At 44.5% G+C, this 22,497-nt stretch overlaps 1 protein-coding gene across 26 annotated transcripts in view; it reads right to left on the bottom strand.

The window, feature by feature from the left end:
• Nucleotides 1-22,497, bottom strand: part of LOC110524815 (discs large homolog 1-like protein) — a 299,597-nt gene that overhangs the window by 243,617 nt on the left and 33,483 nt on the right. For 2 of the 26 annotated variants that reach the window (XM_090236301.1, XM_090236305.1), the window contains exon 1: nt 6,548-6,818. The exons of 20 other annotated variants lie outside the window; for them this stretch is intronic. In XM_090236301.1, coding sequence (XP_090092427.1) covers nt 6,548-6,580 — 33 coding nt within the window. In that variant the 5' untranslated portion in view covers nt 6,581-6,818. Of the gene's footprint in view, nt 1-6,547; nt 6,819-20,333; nt 20,606-22,497 lie in introns of those variants that run through there. 4 more of the 26 variants (XM_090236306.1, XM_090236300.1, XM_036978817.2 and 1 more) reach the window with 4 other exon arrangements.

Raw genomic sequence — 22,497 nt, 5'->3', positions numbered from 1 at the left:
AGGGAACTCAGTGGATGTGCTAAAACCATTGGTTTACCCATTAGGGAACTCAGTGGATGTGCTAACATCATTGGTTTACCCATTAGGGAACTCAGTGGATGTGCTAAAACCATTGGTTTACCCATTAGGGAACTCAGTGGATGTGCTAAAACCATTGGTTTACCCATTAGGGAACTCAGTGGATGTGCTAAAACCATTGGTTTACCCATTAGGGAACTCAGTGGATGTGCTAACATCATTGGTTTACCCATTAGGGAACTCAGTGGATGTGCTAAAATCATTGGTTTACCCATTAGGGAACTCAGTGGATGTGCTAAAACCATTGGTTTACCCATTAGGGAACTCAGTGGATGTGCTAACATCATTGGTTTACCCATTAGGGAACTCAGTGGATGTGCTAACATCATTGGTTGTCCCTAGGTAAAAGTAGGGCAGTGACAGTCTTGGAATTTGAGGTTACGGTAATTGCCAATGAACACGATCAACGACAAAACCGTTCGAGGGTGGGGGGGTTAAAAAAAGGAAGGTCACAATTTTGTAAAAAAAAAATTTAAAAAAAGTTTGTACACCTGTTAACATGGATATACTTCTGGAGTCCAGACAGGCTACTTTAGGAAACTTTCTGAATGGACATATAGACCTATAGAGAGAATCAGCCAACTAAAACACGCACACCACCGTAAATCAAAGTTACTGTGCTGCTTCTCCAGTTTCAACTGTTCTGCCTGTGATTATTATTATTTGACCCTGCTGGTCATTTATGAACATTTGAACATCTTGGCCATGTTCTGTTATAATCTCCACCCGGCACAGCAAGAAGAGGACTGGTCACTCCTCATAGCCTGGTTCCTCTCTAGGTTTTCTTCCTAGGTTTTGGCCTTTCTAGGGAGTTTTTCCTAGCCACCGTGCTTCTACACCTGCATTGCTTGCTGTTTGGGGTTTTAGGCTGGGTTTCTGTACAGCACTTTGAGATATCAGCTGATGTACGAAGGGCTATATAAATACATTTGATTTGATTTTGATTTGATGTCAAACTTTCCTTAAAATGTATTTTTTTTTAAACTAAGCCTACCTTAGGCTTTCTAGAAGAAGTGAATGAACTGACAAGGAAGTATAAAAGGGGTAGCTATAGTATGAAGATGGAATTGACAAGGAAGTATAAAAGGGGTAGCTATAGTATGAAGATGGAATTGACAAGGAAGTATAAAAGGGGTAGCTATAGTATGAAGATGGAACTGACAAGGAAGTATAAAAGGGGTAGCTATAGTATGAAGATGGAACTGACAAGGAAGTATAAAAGGGGTAGCTATAGTATGAAGATGGAACTGACAAGGAAGTATAAAAGGGGTAGCTATAGTATGAAGATGGAACTGACAAGGAAGTATAAAAGGGGTAGCTATAGTATGGAGATGGAACTGACAAGGAAGTATAAAAGGGGTAGCTATAGTATGAAGATGGAACTGACAAGGAAGTATAAAAGGGGTAGCTATAGTATGAAGATGGAACTGACAAGGAAGTATAAAAGGGGTAGCTATAGTATGGAGATGGAACTGACAATCATTACAACAGAAAGAAATACACGCAACATTGTCCATAGCCTGTTTATCAGCGACGCTGATTATCGTAGGGGGGAGCGTTTTAGGAACGTTTTTCAAATACGGTGAGGAACTATTATAATTTGAATGGATGTATAAAAACCAAAACAGACTTCATTGACTTCCTGTGTTGAGGTGGAATAAAAACGACTGAGAAGCAGGCTAGTTACTTCTGTGTGTGCTCCCGTCAACATTAACAGGACAGAGAAACCAGACACATGCTCATTGATCACATGGCATGCGTAAATTATGGTATGAAATAAACCAGCATCACTACACACCCCCGCATTGATCAAATGGCATGCGTAAATGATGGTATGAAATAAACCAGCATCACTCCACACCCCCACGCAGCTGGCGGTTAGCCGCACCAGCATCACTCTCCACCCCCGCACAGCTAGCGGTTAGCCGCTCCAGCATCACTCTCCACCCCCGCACAGCTAGCGGTTAGCCGCTCCAGCATCACTCCACACCCCCACGCAGCTAGCTGTTAGCCGCTCCAGCATCACTCTCCACCCCTGCACAGCTAGCGGTTAGCCGCTCCAGCATCACTCTCCACCCCCGCACAGCTAGCAGTTAGCCGCTCCAGCATCACTCTCCACCCCCGCACAGCTAGCGGTTAGCCGCTCCAGCATCACTCTCCACCCCCGCACAGCTAGCGGTTAGCCGCTCCAGCATCACTCTCCACCCCCGCACAGCTAGCGGTTAGCCGCTCCAGCATCAAAGCACAGTTGGAAAGAGGAGATGTAGAAAGTTCAATACACAGACCAAGTTAGCAAAACAAATGCTTACAATCACACTCCCGTTATTAGGTAAAGTTGATCAAATCCTAAAAGGAATATAGGCCTATTTAAACGGTTTTGATGGTTATTAGTAAGCATTTCACTGTGAGGTCTACTATACCTGTTGTATTCAGCATTTCACTGTAAGGTCTACTATACCTGTTGTATTCAGCATTTCACTGTAAGGTCTACTACACCTGTTGTATTCAGCATTTCACTGTAAGGTCTACTACACCTGTTGTATTCAGCATTTCACTGTAAGGTCTACTACACCTGTTGTATTCAGCATTTCACTGTAAGGTCTACTACACCTGTTGTATTCAGCATTTCACTGTAAGGTCTACTACACCTGTTGTATTCAGCATTTTACTGTAAGGTCTACTACACCTGTTGTATTCAGCATTTCACTGTAAGGTCTACTACACCTGTTGTATTCAGCATTTCACTGTAAGGTCTACTACACCTGTTGTATTCAGCATTTTACTGTAAGGTCTACTACACCTGTTGTATTCAGCATTTTACTGTAAGGTCTACTACACCTGTTGTATTCAGCATTTTACTGTAAGGTCTACTACACCTGTTGTATTCAGCATTTCACTGTAAGGTCTACTACACCTGTTGTATTCAGCATTTTACTAAGGTCTACTACACCTGTTGTATTCAGCATTTCACTGTAAGGTCTACCTACACCTGTTGTATTCAGCATTTTACTGTAAGGTCTACTACACCTGTTGTATTCAGCATTTCACTGTAAGGTCTACTACACCTGTTGTATTCAGCATTTCACTGTAAGGTCTACTACACCTGTTGTATTCAGCATTTCACTGTAAGGTCTACCTACACCTGTTGTATTCAGCATTTCACTGTAAGGTCTACCTACACCTGTTGTATTCAGCATTTCACTGTAAGGTCTACTACACCTGTTGTATTCAGCATTTCACTGTAAGGTCTACTACACCTGTTGTATTCAGCATTTCACTGTAAGGTCTACTACACCTGTTGTATTCAGCATTTCACTGTAAGGTCTACCTACACCTGTTGTATTCAGCATTTCACTGTAAGGTCTACCTACACCTGTTGTATTCAGCATTTCACTGTAAGGTCTACTACACCTGTTGTATTCAGCATTTCACTGTAAGGTCTACTACACCTGTTGTATTCAGCATTTCACTGTAAGGTCTACTACACCTGTTGTATTCAGCATTTCACTGTAAGGTCTACTACACCTGTTGTATTCAGCATTTCACTGTGAGGTCTACTACACCTGTTGTATTCAGCATTTCACTGTGAGGTCTACTACACCTGTTGTATTCAGCATTTCACTGTAAGGTCTACTACACCTGTTGTATTCAGCATTTCACTGTAAGGTCTACTACACCTGTTGTATTCAGCATTTCACTGTAAGGTCTACTACACCTGTTGTATTCAGCATTTCACTGTAAGGTCTACCTACACCTGTTGTATTCAGCATTTCACTGTAAGGTCTACTACACCTGTTGTATTCAGCATTTCACTGTAAGGTCTACTACACCTGTTGTATTCAGCATTTCACTGTAAGGTCTACTACACCTGTTGTATCCAGCATTTCACTGTGAGGTCTACTACACCTGTTGTATTCAGCATTTCACTGTAAGGTCTACTACACCTGTTGTATTCAGCATTTCACTGTAAGGTCTACTACACCTGTTGTATTCAGCATTTCACTGTAAGGTCTACTACACCTGTTGTATTCAGCATTTCACTGTAAGGTCTACTACACCTGTTGTATTCAGCATTTCACTGTGAGGTCTACTACACCTGTTGTATTCAGCATTTCACTGTGAGGTCTACTACACCTGTTGTATTCAGCATTTCACTGTAAGGTCTACTACACCTGTTGTATTCAGCATTTCACTGTAAGGTCTACTACACCTGTTGTATTCAGCATTTCACTGTAAGGTCTACTACACCTGTTGTATTCAGCATTTCACTGTAAGGTCTACTACACCTGTTGTATTCAGCATTTCACTGTAAGGTCTACTACACCTGTTGTATTCAGCATTTCACTGTAAGGTCTACTACACCTGTTGTATTCAGCATTTCACTGTAAGGTCTACTACACCTGTTGTATTCAGCATTTCACTGTAAGGTCTACTACACCTGTTGTATTCAGCATTTTACTGTAAGGTCTACTACACCTGTTGTATTCAGCATTTCACTGTAAGGTCTACTACACCTGTTGTATTCAGCATTTCACTGTAAGGTCTACTACACCTGTTGTATTCAGCATTTCACTGTAAGGTCTACTACACCTGTTGTATTCAGCATTTCACTGTAAGGTCTACTACACCTGTTGTATTCAGCATTTCACTAAGGTCTACTACACCTGTTGTATTCAGCATTTCACTGTAAGGTCTACTACACCTGTTGTATTCAGCATTTCACTGTAAGGTCTACTACACCTGTTGTATTCAGCATTTCACTAAGGTCTACTACACCTGTTGTATTCAGCATTTCACTGTAAGGTCTACTACACCTGTTGTATTCAGCATTTCACTAAGGTCTACTACACCTGTTGTATTCAGCATTTCACTGTAAGGTCTACTACACCTGTTGTATTCAGCATTTCACTAAGGTCTACTACACCTGTTGTATTCAGCATTTCACTGTAAGGTCTACTACACCTGTTGTATTCAGCGTTTCACTGTAAGGTCTACTACACCTGTTGTATTCAGCATTTCACTGTAAGGTCTACTACACCTGTTGTATTCAGCATTTCACTAAGGTCTACTACACCTGTTGTATTCAGCATTTCACTGTAAGGTCTACTACACCTGTTGTATTCAGCATTTCACTGTAAGGTCTACCTACACCTGTTGTATTCAGCATTTCACTGTAAGGTCTACCTACACCTGTTGTATTCAGCATTTCACTGTAAGGTCTACTACACCTGTTGTATTCAGCATTTCACTGTAAGGTCTACCTACACCTGTTGTATTCAGCATTTCACTGTAAGGTCTACTACACCTGTTGTATTCAGCATTTCACTGTAAGGTCTACTACACCTGTTGTATTAAGCATTTCACTGTAAGGTCTACTACACCTGTTGTATTCAGCATTTCACTGTAAGGTCTACTACACCTGTTGTATTCAGCATTTTACTAAGGTCTACTACACCTGTTGTATTCAGCATTTCACTGTAAGGTCTACTACACCTGTTGTATTCAGCATTTCACTGTAAGGTCTACTACACCTGTTGTATTCAGCATTTCACTGTAAGGTCTACTACACCTGTTGTATTCAGCATTTCACTGTAAGGTCTACTACACCTGTTGTATTCAGCATTTCACTGTAAGGTCTACTACACCTGTTGTATTCAGCATTTCACTGTAAGGTCTACTACACCTGTTGTATTCAGCATTTCACTGTAAGGTCTACTACACCTGTTGTATTCAGCATTTCACTGTAAGGTCTACTACACCTGTTGTATTCAGCATTTCACTGTAAGGTCTACTACACCTGTTGTATTCAGCATTTCACTGTAAGGTCTACTACACCTGTTGTATTCAGCATTTCACTGTAAGGTCTACTACACCTGTTGTATTCAGCATTTCATTTCACTGTAAGGTCTACTACACCTGTTGCATTCAGCATTTCACTGTGAGGTCTACTACACCTGTTGTATTCAGCATTTCACTGTAAGGTCTACTACACCTGTTGTATTCAGCATTTCACTGTGAGGTCTACTACACCTGTTGTATTCAGCATTTCACTGTAAGGTCTACTACACCTGTTGTATTCAGCATTTCACTGTAAGGTCTACTACACCTGTTGTATTCAGCATTTCACTGTGAGGTCTACTACACCTGTTGTATTCAGCATTTCACTGTAAGGTCTACTACACCTGTTGTATTCAGCATTTCACTGTAAGGTCTACTACACCTGTTGTATTCAGCATTTCACTGTAAAGTCTACCTACAGCTGTTGTATTCAGCATTTCATTTCACAGCCCTGGGTATAAGAGTAACAGCCCACAGTCCTGGGTATAAGAGTAACAGCCCACAGCCCTGGGTATAAGAGTAACAGCCCACAGCCCTGGATATAAGAGTAATAACCCACAGCCCCGTAAAATATCTCCTGAACCGCCATAACTCAACAACGCACCAGCGTCAAACAGAAGGTATACTTTACATTGCGTCCTCTGTCACTCCTCTGGTCCTCCATGGCGATGTAATAAAAAGGTGTTGTTGTTGATTATTCCCTTAGACCCACTCACAGTAACTCTGCCCACAGTGCACTGCTGACCCTATTCCACCCCTCCCCTCTCTCCCAGGCTCAGATTAATATATTCAATCATGAAAATTCCCCGGGATTATATGTATATATATATATCTCTGGCTGGATGGACGGCTGACTGGCTTCCGCAATGCATCCTGCTGTTACGACGAGTACCTGTCCAAAAAACCCACGCTACCAAGCTCTTACCAATTCTCTGACTCTCTAAAATAGGTCTTTCCAAAGACAATTACAGCGTAAAGGTAAGCTTCTTATTTCTTAGAGCTTAAGAGGCTAAGCTTAAGGGTAAAACTTTTGCTCTGTTGGAGCACAGGAATACCAAAGTAATCAACAAAAAAAAGGGCCATAGAGGACGCAGGGCACTTCTGTTGCATTATTTAACACAGAGTATGATACAGAAAACTGCAGTTACCAGTTGGCTTAAGAAAAGCGTGAGTTTCCATTCAAAAGCTAGCGCTCTCTCTCTTCCCCATCTGTCAGTGTCCTCGTGTACCTGACTGGTTCTAAGAACCTGGGTGACGGACGTGACTGACGTTCCAGGCCCTTCCAACCCTCTGAGTCTGGTGCCGAGGCATTAACTAACACGATTCCCCAGACTAAACCAGGGATAACCTATTCAGTCGCTACCCTATTCTGATAACTCAATCAATCAGTCCCTCAACGTTACTATTCAACACAATCAATCAGTCCCTCAATACAATCAATCAGTCCCTCAATACAATCAATCAGTCCCTCAACGTTACTATTCAATACAATCAATCAGTCCCTCAATACAATCAATCAGTCCCTCAATACAATCAATCAGTCCCTCAACGTTACTATTCAATACAATCAATCAGTCCCTCAATACAATCAATCAGTCCCTCAATACAATCAATCAGTCCCTCAACGTTACTATTCAACGCAATCAATCAGTCCCTCAATACAATCAATCAGTCCCTCAACACAATCAATCAGTCCCTCAACGTTACTATTCAATCAATCAATCAGTCCCTCAACACAATCAATCAGTCCCTCAACACAATCAATCAGTCCCTCAATGTTACTATTCAATCAATCAATCAGTCCCTCAACACAATCAATCAGTCCCTCAACACAATCAATCAGTCCCTCAACTTTACTATTCAATACAATCAATCAGTCCCTCAACACAATCAATCAGTCCCTCAACGTTACTAGTCAACGCAATCAATCAGTCCCTCAACACAATCAATCAGTCCCTCAACGTTACTATTCAATCAATCAATCAGTCCCTCAACGTTACTATTCAACACAATCAATCAGTCCCTCAACGTTACTAGTCAACACAATCAATCAGTCCCTCAACGTTACTAGTCAACACAATCAATCAGTCCCTCAACACAATCAATCAGTCCCTCAACGTTACTATTCAACACAATCAATCAGTCCCTCAACGTTACTATTCAACACAATCAATCAGTCCCTCAACACAATCAATCAGTCCCTCAACACAATCAATCAGTCCCTCAACGTTACTATTCAATCAATCAATCAGTCCCTCAACGTTACTATTCAATCAATCAATCAGTCCCTCAACACAATCAATCAGTCCCTCAACTTTACTATTCAACACAATCAATCAGTCCCTCAACGTTACTATTCAATACAATCAATCAGTCCCTCAACACAATCAATCAGTCCCTCAACGTTACTATTCAATACAATCAATCAGTCCCTCAACACAATCAATCAGTCCCTCAACTTTACTATTCAACACAATCAATCAGTCCCTCAACGTTACTATTCAACACAATCAATCAGTCCCTCAACTTTACTATTCAACACAATCAATCAGTCCCTCAACGTTACTATTCAATACAATCAATCAGTCCCTCAGCGTTACTATTCAATACAATCAATCAGTCCCTCAATACAATCAATCAGTCCCTCAACGTTACTATTCAACACAATCAATCAGTCCCTCAGCGTTACTATTCAATACAATCAATCAGTCCCTCAATGTTACTATTCAATCAATCAATCAGTCCCTCAACACAATCAATCAGTCCCTCAACGTTACTATTCAATACAATCAATCAGTCCCTCAACTTTACTATTCAACACAATCAATCAGTCCCTCAATGTTACTATTCAATCAATCAATCAGTCCCTCAATGTTACTATTCAATACAATCAATCAGTCCCTCAACTTTACTATTCAACACAATCAATCAGTCCCTCAATGTTACTATTCAATCAATCAATCAGTCCCTCAATGTTACTATTCAATCAATCAATCAGTCCCTCAACACAATCAATCAGTCCCTCAACGTTACTATTCAACACAATCAATCAGTCCCTCAACGTTACTATTCAACACAATCAATCAGTCCCTCAACTTTACTATTCAACACAATCAATCAGTCCCTCAACACAATCAATCAGTCCCTCAACGTTACTATTCAATACAATCAATCAGTCCCTCAACTTTACTATTCAACACAATCAATCAGTCCCTCAACACAATCAATCAGTCCCTCAACTTTACTATTCAACACAATCAATCAGTCCCTCAACGTTACTAGTCAACACAATCAATCAGTCCCTCAACTTTACTATTCAATACAATCAGTCAGTCCCTCAATACAATCAATCAGTCCCTCAACGTTACTAGTCAACACAATCAATCAGTCCCTCAACTTTACTATTCAATACAATCAGTCAGTCCCTCAATACAATCAATCAGTCCCTCAACGTTACTAGTCAACACAATCAATCAGTCCCTCAACTTTACTATTCAATACAATCAGTCAGTCCCTCAACTTTACTATTCAACACAATCAATCAGTCCCTCAACGTTACTATTCAACACAATCAATCAGTCCCTCAACTTTACTATTCAATACAATCAATCAGTCCCTCAACACAATCAATCAGTCCCTCAACGTTACTAGTCAACACAATCAATCAGTCCCTCAACGTTACTAGTCAACACAATCAATCAGTCCCTCAACGTTACTAGTCAACAAACGTCCGTAACGACCGCTTCACAACAATACTGCCCAGGTTTCTTTTAGGCTTGAACCATCCTAAAAATAGCAAACCCTGTGGCCAAAATAAAAAAGTCTAACTCACAATAGCCTGATCTCCTGAGACTAGGAGCTGTCAGCATTATCTCTAGGCTAATTGGCGTTCAGTGTGTCTGAGAAAAAAAACTCATCAGCAGAGGATGTGGGCGCAGGACACTCAGCATTACTGTATCTGTAGTGCAGTGTTTCCCCAGTTGTTCTAGCCGGTGGCAGTCGTCGTCGTCGTGCCCCCCCCCCCCTCCCCGTCGTGTCCCCCCCGCGCACAACCTGACAAATAGAGCAGAGGGAGATGCAACAGAGCATGTCTCAGAGGATTTCTGTGCATTTCAAAGTTACAAAATTTTTTTAAATAAATGAAATAATAAAAAAAGTTGTTTTATTTGTATTATCTTTTACCAGATCTAATGTGTTATATTCCCCTACATTAATTTCACATTTCCACAAACTTCAAAGTGTTTCCTTTCAAATTATATCAAGAATATGTATATCCTTGCATCAGGTCCTGAGCTACAGGCAGTTAGATCCTTAAGAGGTATTAAGGACCCCCTCATCTGGTGCACAATGTTGTTCTACACCTGATTCAACTAATCAATGGCTTGATGACATGTTGACACGTTAAACAGCAGGTGTGCAAGTGGTGGAATGGAACAAAAATGTGAAGCCGACTGAAATCCCCAGAGGAAGTGAGTGAGAAACACTGCAGTAGAGAAGAGAGAGGACAGTTTCTGTCCTTGACTACAGGCACTGTGGTGTCACGTAAGTTCACAGAAAGCGCATTGACATCACGCACACACACACGCACACACGCAAGCTCCTTACAAATCTCTAGGTTTTACCTTACTGTAAAGGAAGTGTTTTTATCAGTGGAGGCCTGTGATTGGATAATGGATGAGCTAAGATTGTCCTGTCTGCGTGTCAGAGGTGGATTATTGAAGTGGCTGATCTTGAGAGATGAGCTGGGGCAGCCACGGTTCGAATTACACACCTGTTTGTCCCTTCAGACTGTTGGTCCCTGGTCCCTGACACGATCTGTTAGTTCCATGGACCAACAGGCTGAAAGGACCAACAGATTGTCCCTGTTGTTCCATGGCACTATCTGTTTGTCCCTTCAGACTGTTGGTCCCTGCCACTATCCGCCTGTTGGTCCCTGCCACTATCTGTTTGTCCCTTCAGCTCCGGTGGTTGGGTTCTCATGACTCCAGTTTTAGCTTAACGAGCTGACTGTGGCGACGGATTGCAGCTGTCCCGTTGGTCAACGACAGACAGACACACAGGCGTACAGGAAGTTATTAAAAGGCTCCGTCTGTAGGCAGATCAACTGACCTCCCACTGAGTGATAAAACGACTGACCTCCCACTGAGTGATAATCAACTGACCTCCCACGGAGCGATAATCGACTGACCTCCCACTGAGTGATAATCGACTGACCTCCCACTGAGTGATAAACGACTGACCTCCCACGGAGCGATAATCGACTGACCTCCCACTGAGTGATAAACGACTGACCTCCCACTGAGTGATAATCGACTGACCTCCCACTGAGTGATAAACGACTGACCTCCCACTGAGTGATAATCGACTGACCTCCCACTGAGTGATAAACGACTGACCTCCCACTGAGTGATAATCGACTGACCTCCCACTGAGTGATAAACGACTGACCTCCCACTGAGTGATAATCGACTGACCTCCCACGGAGCGATAATCGACTGACCTCCCACGGAGCGATAATCGACTGACCTCCCACTGAGTGATAATCGACTGACCTCCCACGGAGTGATAATCGACTGACCTCCCACTGAGTGATAATCGACTGACCTCCCACGGAGTGATAATCGACTGACCTCCCACTGAGTGATAAACGACTGACCTCCCACTGAGTGATAATCGACTGACCTCCCACTGAGTGATAATCGACTGACCTCCCACTGAGTGATAAACGACTGACCTCCCACTGAGTGATAAACGACTGACCTCCCACTGAGTGATAAACGACTGACCTCCCACTGAGTGATAATCGACTGACCTCCCACTGAGTGATAATCGACTGACCTCCCACTGAGTGATAATCGACTGACCTCCCACTGAGTGATAAACGACTGACCTCCCACTGAGTGATAAACGACTGACCTCCCACTGAGTGATAATCGACTGACCTCCCACTGAGTGATAATCGACTGACCTCCCACTGAGTGATAAACGACTGACCTCCCACTGAGTGATAATCGACTGACCTCCCACGGAGCGATAATCGACTGACCTCCCACGGAGCGATAATCGACTGACCTCCCACTGAGTGATAATCGACTGACCTCCCACGGAGTGATAATCGACTGACCTCCCACTGAGTGATAATCGACTGACCTCCCACGGAGTGATAATCGACTGACCTCCCACTGAGTGATAAACGACTGACCTCCCACTGAGTGATAATCGACTGACCTCCCACTGAGTGATAATCGACTGACCTCCCACTGAGTGATAATCGACTGACCTCCCACGGAGCGATAATCGACTGACCTCCCACTGAGCGATAAACGACTGACCTCCCACTGAGTGATAATCGACTGACCTCCCACTGAGTGATAATCGACTGACCTCCCACTGAGTGATAAACGACTGACCTCCCACTGAGTGATAAACGACTGACCTCCCACTGAGTGATAATCGACTCACCTCCCACGGAGTGATAATCGACTGACCTCCCACGGAGCGATAATCGACTGACCTCCCACTGAGAGATAAACGACTGACCTCCCACTGAGTGATAATCGACTGACCTCCCACTGAGTGATAATCGACTCACCTCCCACGGAGTGATAATCGACTGACCTCCCACGGAGCGATAATCGACTGACCTCCCACTGAGAGATAAACGACTGACCTCCCACTGAGTGATAATCGACTGACCTCCCACTGAGTGATAATCGACTGACCTCCCACGGAGCGATAAACGACTGACCTCCCACTGAGCGATAAACGACTGACCTCCCACTGAGCGATAAACGACTGACCTCCCACTGAGCGATAATCGACTGACCTCCCACTGAGTGATAATCGACTGACCTCCCACGGAGTGATAAACGACTGACCTCCCACTGAGTGATAAACGACTGACCTCCCACTGAGTGATAAACGACTGACCTCCCACTGAGTGATAATCGACTGACCTCCCACGGAGTGATAAACGACTGACCTCCCACTGAGTGATAAACGACTGACCTCCCACTGAGTGATAAACGACTGACCTCCCACTGAGTGATAAACGACTGACCTCCCACTGAGTGATAATCGACTGACCTCCCACTGAGTGATAATCGACTGACCTCCCACTGAGTGATAATCGACTGACCTCCCACGGAGTGATAATCGACTGACCTCCCACGGAGTGATAAACGACTGACCTCCCACTGAGTGATAAACGACTGACCTCCCACTGAGTGATAAACGACTGACCTCCCACTGAGTGATAATCGACTGACCTCCCACTGAGTGATAATCGACTGACCTCCCACTGAGTGATAAACGACTGACCTCCCACTGAGTGATAATCGACTGACCTCCCACTGAGTGATAATCGACTGACCTCCCACGGAGTGATAAACGACTGACCTCCCACTGAGTGATAAACGACTGACCTCCCACTGAGTGATAAACGACTGACCTCCCACTGAGTGATAAACGACTGACCTCCCACTGAGTGATAATCGACTGACCTCCCACGGCGTGATAAACGACTGACCTCCCACTGAGTGATAAACGACTGACCTCCCACTGAGTGATAAACGACTGACCTCCCACTGAGTGATAAACGACTGACCTCCCACTGAGTGATAAACGACTGACCTCCCACTGAGTGATAATCGACTGACCTCCCACTGAGTGATAATCGACTGACCTCCCACGGAGTGATAAACGACTGACCTCCCACTGAGTGATAAACGACTGACCTCCCACTGAGTGATAAACGACTGACCTCCCACTGAGTGATAATCGACTGACCTCCCACTGAGTGATAATCGACTGACCTCCCACTGAGTGATAAACGACTGATAACAGAATGAAAAGTGGTCAACAACTCTGAACTCATACAAGTTAAAGAAAAGGGTTCGCTCTCTCTCTCGCTCTCTCTTCTCTCGCTCTCTCTCTCGTCATTCCAAGTGAGATCTCTCTCATAGGCTCCTGACTCCAGCCATCCGGTGGTCCTTACAACAGATGACCAATCTAGAAAGACTGACGATGCAACGGTTTTCTGGATCTTAACTCAGACCCCAGGACCAAGGTTGGGGGTGAGGTTAGGATAAGGTTAGATGACATGTTGCCATAGTTTAATCCTTTCTAACATGGCCAGATGGAACATCGACAACAACACCACCGTGTGTCCTCTGAGAGGAGGCCGTTTATCTTTCTAGGGAAGGTCACGAATCAGGATGGAGGACGGAGTCAGAGCGGGGGAAGGGTAACATCTCAGTCACAACCTTGGAGTTCCGGTAGAGAGAGTGAGTTCTCCTCCAGGGCAGAACAGAGCAGAGGTGGTCCAGATGTTGTCCAGTTTCCCTCGGATCACAAAGATGACTGGGTCACGCACCTCTCACATGCCAAGGCACCAGACTGACTGGAGATGATTTTAATAGCACACTTTCCCTACTGAGGCTAATTAGGAGTATTTTTTTGTCTTACTAGTCTCAAGAGATATAGTCTAGGACACGTTTGTGTTCAAAGACGTAATAATTACAACTGACCAGGTGAGCGTCGACTGTACAACACAATTAACCAATAGCATTCAGTAGTTTAAAATGTTTGTAAAATTAGAAGTTAAGTCAAACTACTGTATAGCGTTCTGTATAGCGTTCTGTATAGCGTTCTGTATAGCATTCTGTATAGCATTCTGTATAGCATTCTGTATATATCATTCTGTATAGTGCGTGTAGATGTATGAATCCACTGTAGGGCCTTGGGAGTGGCCCAGTGGTCTAAGACACTACATCGCAACACTAGCTGTGCCACTAGACATTCTGGTTTGAGTCCAGGCTCTGTCACAGCTGGCCGCGACCGGGAGACCCATTGGGCGGCGCACAATTGGCCCAGCATCGTCCGGGTTAGGGGAGGGTTTGTCCGGGCAGGGATGTCCTTGTCCCATCGCGGTCTAGCGACTCCTGTGGCGGGCCGGGCACAGTGCAAGGTGACACAGTCGCCAGGTGTATGACGTTTCCTCCAACACATTGGTGTGGCTGTTTTCCGGGTTAAGTGGGCGTTGTGTCAAGAAGCAGTGCGGCTTGGTTGGGTTGTGTCTCAGAGGACACATGGCTCTGGACCTTCACCTCTCCCGAGTCTGTACGGGAGTTGCAGCGATGATACAAGATTAACTAACAATTGAATACCACGAAATTGGGGAGAAAAGGGGTAAATATATAATGACTGTGTGAACATTGGGATACAAACAAACAGAACCATACACACAGCTGGTTTAGTACATCTACATTAATGTAAAACAAGCTAGTCCCGGCCACTCCATCTAATTTACTGCTGTGCGCTGGCTGTGGGCTAAACACTACATTAGTTTGTTATTCAGTGTGGGGAGGGGACCCATGCTGCCTGGCCTGCAAAGCGTAATGGAGAGGAGCGAGAGCAGTGTGATTTAACAGCCATCCAGGACACCTTTCATATAGTGTTCCCTGAGTACTGGTGCCTGCGTCTGCCCACCGCCTGTACCATACTGTACTGCCTGACAGATTAACTCAACTCAGTCCTCCTACTCAGCTCTCTCTCGGTCTGTGTCTCCCATTCAACAGAAGCATGGATGGAGTAACCAGCCAGGGGATTGCCTCAGGAGCAACACATTGAAGTGGGAATGAAAACATGGGCCTTCTGTTACTGTACTTACGTCACACCTCAATCACCCATCTTGTTTTTTTTTTTTTTTCAGAAAGATTATCTCTGTAATAACAAATGTGATGCATTGTCTTTAGTACACCCAATTATACCAAATACATAAACATTCCATTTTTATATCACTTTGTACAAAAGCGTTTCAACAAAAAGTGCCTTGGCCTCATTTATAAACCCTGGGTGTCATTTATAGCCCTCATGTATGGGTCTTAATACCAGAAGAGCAAGACAAGATGGAAGTGGAATAGATCAACTCCCCAGACAGGAATAAACACAGTGGAATAGATCAACTCCCCAGACAGGAAGAAACAGAGTGGAATAGATCAACTCCCCAGACAGGAAGAAACACAGTAGAATAGATCAACTCCCCAGACAGGAAGAAAAACACAGTGGAATAGATCAACTCCCCAGACAGGAAGAAACACAGTAGAATAGATCAACTCCCCAGACAGGAAGAAAAACACAGTGGAATAGATCAACTCCCCAGACAGGAAGAAAAACACAGTGGAATAGATCAACTCCCCAGACAGGAAGAAACACAGTAGAATAGATCAACTCCCCAGACAGGAAGAAAAACACAGTGGAATAGATCAACTCCCCAGACAGGAAGAAAAACACAGTGGAATAGATCAACTCCCCAGACAGGAAGAAAAACACAGTGGAATAGATCAACTCACCAGACAGGAAGAAACAGAGTGGAATAGATCAACTCCCCAGACAGGAAGAAACACAGTGGAATAGATCAACTCCCCAGACAGGAAGAAACAGAGTGGAATAGATCAACTCCCCAGACAGGAAGAAAAACACAGTGGAATAGATCAACTCCCCAGACAGGAAGAAAAACACAGTGGAATAGATCAACTCCCCAGACAGGAAGAAACACAGTGGAATAGATCAACTCCCCAGACAGGAAGAAAAACACAGTGGAATAGATCAACTCCCCAAACAGGAAGAAACACAGTGGAATAGATCAACTCCCCAGACAGGAAGAAAAACACAGTAGAATAGATCAACTCCCCAGACAGGAAGAAACACAGTGGAATAGATCAACTCCCCTCCCCAGACAGGAAGAAACACAGTAGAATAGATCAACTCCCCAGACAGGAAGAAAAACACAGTGGAATAGATCAACTCCCCAGACAGGAAGAAAAACACAGTGGAACCAGACTCCAAAACAGTAGGCGGAAGCCTTCATCTTCACAAGTCAAAACCCCTATGATTTCTAGCTGTTAGAAGGTGTCTGACCGTTAGTTGCGGCCCATCCATTAGGGCATCAGGGAAGCCACCAAACTTATGATTGTTTGACCAATTTTAAAATGTATTATTTAAAAAATATATACACCACTGTTAAAAAGTTTTGGGTCACTTAAAAATGTCCTTGTTTTTGAAAGAAAAAAAGATAAGCTTTTTGTCCGTTAAAATAACATCAAATAGATCAGAAATACAGTGTAGACATTGTTAATGTGGTAAATGACTATTGTAGCTGGAAACGGCTGATTTTTTATGGAATATCTACATTGGCATACAGAGGTCCATTATCAGCAACCATCAGTCCTGTGTTCCAATGGCACGTTGTGTTATCTAATCCAAGTTGATAATTTTAAAAAGGCTAATTGATCATTAGAAAACCCTTTTGCAATTATGTTAGCATGGCTGAAAAATGTTGTGCTGATTAAAGAAGCAATAGAACTGGCCTTCTTTAGACTAGTTGAGTATCTGGAGCATCAGCATTTGTGGGTTCGATTATAGGCTCAAAATGGCCAGAAACAAAGACCTTTCTTCTGCAACTCGTCAGTCTATTCTTGTTCTGAGAAATGAAGGCTATTACATGCGAGAAATTGCCAAGAAACTGAAGATCTTGTACAACGCTGTGTACTACTCCCTTCACAGAACAGCACAAACTGGATCTAACCGGAATAGAAAGAGAAGTGGGAGGCCCCGGTGCACAACTGAGCAAGAGGACAAGTACATTAGAGTGCCTAGTTTGAGAAACAGACACGTCACAAGTCCTCAACTGCCACCTTCATTAAATAGAGTTGGGAAAAAAAAATCCATATCTCAGACTGGCCAATAAAAAAAGAAAATATTAAGATTAACAATCCAACTTGTGGGAGGTGCATGAAATGAGTTAGAAAATTAATAGAAAATATAGTCAAGACGTTAATGATTTTTAATTGAAATAATAATTGTGTCCTTCAAACTTTCGTCAAAGTGCAGCAATTACAGCGTGCAGCAATTACAGCCTTGCATATCTTTGTCATTCTATTTGTCAATTTGTTGAGGTAATCTGAAGAGATTTCACCCCATGCTTCCTGAAGCACCTCCCACAAGTTGGATTGGCTTGATGGGCACTTCTTACGGTCAAGCTGCTCCCATGACAACTCAATTGGGTTGAGATCCGGTGACTGTGCTGGCCACTCCATTATAAACAGAATACCAGCTGACTGCTTCTTCCCTAAATAGTTCTTGCATAGTTTGGAGATGTGCTTTGGATAATTGTCCTGTTGTAGGAGGAAATTGGCTCCAATTAAGCACAGTCCACAGGGTATGGCATGGCGTTGCAAAATGGATTGATATCCTTCCTTCTTCAAGATCCCTTTTACCCTGTACAAATCTCCCACTTTTACCACCACCCAAAGCACCCCCAGACCATCACTGCTTCCACCATGCTTGACAGATGGCGTCAAGCACTCCTCCAGCATCTTTTCATTTTTTTCTGGGTCTCACGAGTGTTCTTCTTTGTGATCCGAACACCTCAAACTTAGATCTGTCCATAACACTTTTTTTCCAATCTTCCAGTGTCTGTTCTTTCACCCGTCTTAATCTTTTCTTTTCTGATTGGCCAGTCTGAGATAAGGATTTTTTCCCCCAACTCTGCCTTAGAAGGCCAACATCCCGGAGTCGCCTCTTCACTGTTGATGTTGAGACTGGTGTTTTGCGGGTACTGTTGGCCAACGGTCTGCAAAACTGTAATTGCTGCACGTGGAGGATTCTTTGACGAAAGCAAAGTTTGAAGGACACAATTATTATTTCAATTCAAAATCATTATTTATAACCTTGTCAACGTCTTGACTATATTTCGTATTCATTTTGCAACTCATTTCAAGCATTATTTCATGGAAAACAAGGACATTGCCAAGTGACCCCAAACTTTTGAACGGTAATATATATATATATATATATATATATATACATAGATCAACACTTGTCACAAATGTGATCGTTTCATTCTCCCTGTGCTTGTCACCGGTGAACTCGCTCATGAGCTGGCTGCTCCTAAATAGTTGGTAATCTGTTCAAAACAGTGTCATCGTGTCCAGTAGTGGTGATTACATTGTTTTACATGCAAAAGTGTAACAGGTGTATTTAGGCTGTTGTTCAAATGCACGGACCACTTTATATACAGTATGTTCCCAACGAAACTACCGGTAGTTTGAAAACATGCCATAGCATTTCTGTCATGCTGAATACCCCGGGTATTCGCCTAATCAGCGGCAGACACCGCCGACCATATTCCTGTTCTCGTAACCATGTATAAAGTGATTTAGAAAAAAGTTATTTCTGATCCGGTTGAACTGGGCCACAGGGCCTTAGTGATTGTGGGCCTGGCTGACCTTACTCATGCAGGGCAGAGCAGGGCTGGGGAAGACTAACGAGTGCTGGGGAGGAGATGGCCCCCGCTGCTAGCCAGCCTAATAAAGTATTCATACACACCCTGGGACCACCCAGTCCTTTGAAGGGACTGCTGAGCCACCAACCCAATATCAGCCGCACTCAGAGAGGCGGAGGCAGAGCTACAAACATTGATCTGATGTAGAAATAACAGTAAATGTGGGGTACCGTAACACAGGAAGGAAGGAAGGGGTGAAGGAAGGAAGGAAGGGGTGAAGGAAGGAAGGAAGGGGTGAAGGAAGGAAGGAAGGGGTGAAGGAAGGAAGGAAGGAAGGAAGGAAGGAAGGAAGGAAGGGGTGAAGGAAGGGGTGAAGGAAGGAAGGAAGGAAGGAAGGAAGGAAGGAAGGAAGGAAGGAAGGAAGGAAGGAAGGAAGGCAGGGGGAGGAGGTCGCTACCTCGGGATGAGGGACAGACAACAAACAGTAGGCACTGACGAGACTACATTAAATGCATGTCCGTATGTACAGTATCTCTGTGACAATCCAATTCTCTAAAAATAAACTGTTTGAGATATGTAGATCTGTTTAAAATGACCTTGGCAAAGCAACCCAGTGGGGACTATTCACCAAATACCCTTTTTCATTCCCATCTATCTGGGAATTATTATTATTAATTGCTAACTTTATCAAACAAATAATTTGAATAATCTCCCCTCAGATAGGCTATATAGGCTACTTTGACTAATCAGCATCATGAGAATCCTCTAATGAAATCGTTCAAAGTCCAATAACTTTCAAGCCCGCTGTTGGTGTTATGCAGTATTACTGACTTTGTTAAAGCAAACAAAAATCATTTGAAAAACCCTGGTAAATAGCCTACAGATTAACTGCCAATCCTGTTACCTACAACAAACATGCCATTAGGCTAATTGAGCACCTGTGTATTTATGTATAAAATATCAAATGTACTCGAGCTGTGACAAATGAGATTAAGCTGGTTTGTGATGGTTAATTCCTTTATTATGAAGCATGCCAACTGGAGAAAAAAAAAATCCACTACTTCAAATCAACGATGCGCTCTCTCTGCGCGCATCTGGTCAACTACCAGACATGCAACTCCAGCTTGCTTACCTTGGTGGTAACAATGCATAGGCAGTCCATTCTCCCGAACACTGCAGCAGCCCCGGACCGCTCAGCATCTCATAATGATCCACCACGAGCTCCTTACGATCACACAACTACCGCGTGTAGTCGGCACAGCACACACCGCCTCCGTGAGTCAAAAGTCCTTCCATGGTGAGGTCAGCGTCCTTTGTTTCGCAGGTTAACGGAGGGGCGGGCATGAGTGGATAAAAGAGGATGCTCCATTCGCTTCCACTGATAATAGCCGCTCAAGCAGCTACGAACGCGCACGATAGGCTGGCGCGTTCACAGGAGCATTGCGCTCCCACCCGCACATCATTTCAGCGCAGGTAGTCAGAGCCATGTGGGCTACAGAACCCCACAGTAGTGTAGGATGATGTGTAGGGCGCTGGTGTATTCTTAACCCCTACAGTCTCATTATTTAGATGAAAACTCTCTAGGCTGCTGCTGGTCTAAAACTGTGCTAATCAAGGAATGCTTTCGTCATAACGGGCAGCTTTAACAACCTATCGAGTTGGAAGAAAAATCACCCCTCAATGGAATCGGTTACAATGAAACTCACTCAAATCACACATTTGCGATGTTGCTAATTTCCAATGTAATATTCTGTCAAACATAATATTCTCTATATACGTCATGTATCAACTAAACGTATGGAAAGCTCCCGGACCTCAATATTAAAATAAAAAAAACAAGAGGATGTCAGCAGGTAAATATTAGAGACCCAGTGACCTTCAGGGAGGTCTAAACATATGAATATTCCAACAGTCTGGATCTCAGATGGTGTTCTGTGGAGCATGAAGCCGTCAAATGACTTCCCTAAAGGCACAGCCCAGAGTAGACAGACTCCTCACTGGCTCCCTCCACTCTCCCTCACTAGCAACACTAAGCCCAGAGTGGACAGACTCCTCACTGGCTCCCTCCACTCTCCCTCACTAGCAACGCTAAGCCCAGAGTGGACAGACTCCTCACTGGCTCCCTCCACTCTCCCTCACTAGCAACGCTAAGCCCAGAGTGGACAGACTCCTCACTGGCTCCCTCCACTCTCCCTCACTAGCAACGCTAAGCCCAGAGTGGACAGACTCCTCACTGGCTCCCTCCACTCTCCCTCACTAGCAACGCTAAGCCCAGAGTGGACAGACTCCTCACTGGCTCCCTCCACTCTCCCTCACTAGCAACGCTAAGCCCAGAGTGGACAGACTCCTCACTGGCTCCCTCCACTCTCCCTCACTAGCAACGCTAAGCCCAGAGTGGACAGACTCCTCACTGGCTCCCTCCACTCTCCCTCACTAGCAACGCTAAGCCCAGAGTGGACAGACTCCTCACTGGCTCCCTCCACTCTCCCTCACTAGCAACACTAAGCCCAGAGTGGACAGACTCCTCACTGGCTCCCTCCACTCTCCCTCACTAGCAACGCTAAGCCCAGTGGACAGACTCCTCACTGGCTCCCTCCACTCTCCCTCACTAGCAACGCTAAGCCCAGAGTGGACAGACTCCTCACTGGCTCCCTCCACTCTCCCTCACTAGCAACGCTAAGCCCAGAGTGGACAGACTCCTCACTGGCTCCCTCCACTCTCCCTCACTAGCAACGCTAAGCCCAGAGTGGACAGACTCCTCACTGGCTCCCTCCACTCTCCCTCACTAGCAACGCTAAGCCCAGAAGTGGACAGACTCCTCACTGGCTCCCTCCACTCTCCCTCACTAGCAACGCTAAGCCCAGAGTGGACAGACTCCTCACTGGCTCCCTCCACTCTCCCTCACTAGCAACGCTAAGCCCAGAGTGGACAGACTCCTCACTGGCTCCCTCCACTCTCCCTCACTAGCAACGCTAAGCCCAGAAGTGGACAGACTCCTCACTGGCTCCCTCCACTCTCCCTCACTAGCAACGCTAAGCCCAGAGTGGACAGACTCCTCACTGGCTCCCTCCACTCTCCCTCACTAGCAACGCTAAGCCCAGAGTGGACAGACTCCTCACTGGCTCCCTCCACTCTCCCTCACTAGCAACGCTAAGCCCAGAGTGGACAGACTCCTCACTGGCTCCCTCCACTCTCCCTCACTAGCAACGCTAAGCCCAGAGTGGACAGACTCCTCACTGGCTCCCTCCACTCTCCCTCACTAGCAACGCTAAGCCCAGAGTGGACAGACTCCTCAT

Source organism: Oncorhynchus mykiss, chromosome 5 (assembly GCF_057628025.1).
Source record: "Oncorhynchus mykiss isolate SJ-2025 chromosome 5, ASM5762802v1, whole genome shotgun sequence".
Lineage (NCBI taxonomy): Eukaryota > Metazoa > Chordata > Actinopteri > Salmoniformes > Salmonidae > Oncorhynchus > Oncorhynchus mykiss.
The sequence above is the reverse complement of the archived record's forward strand: the minus strand, read 5'-3'. Positions and strand labels throughout refer to the sequence as shown.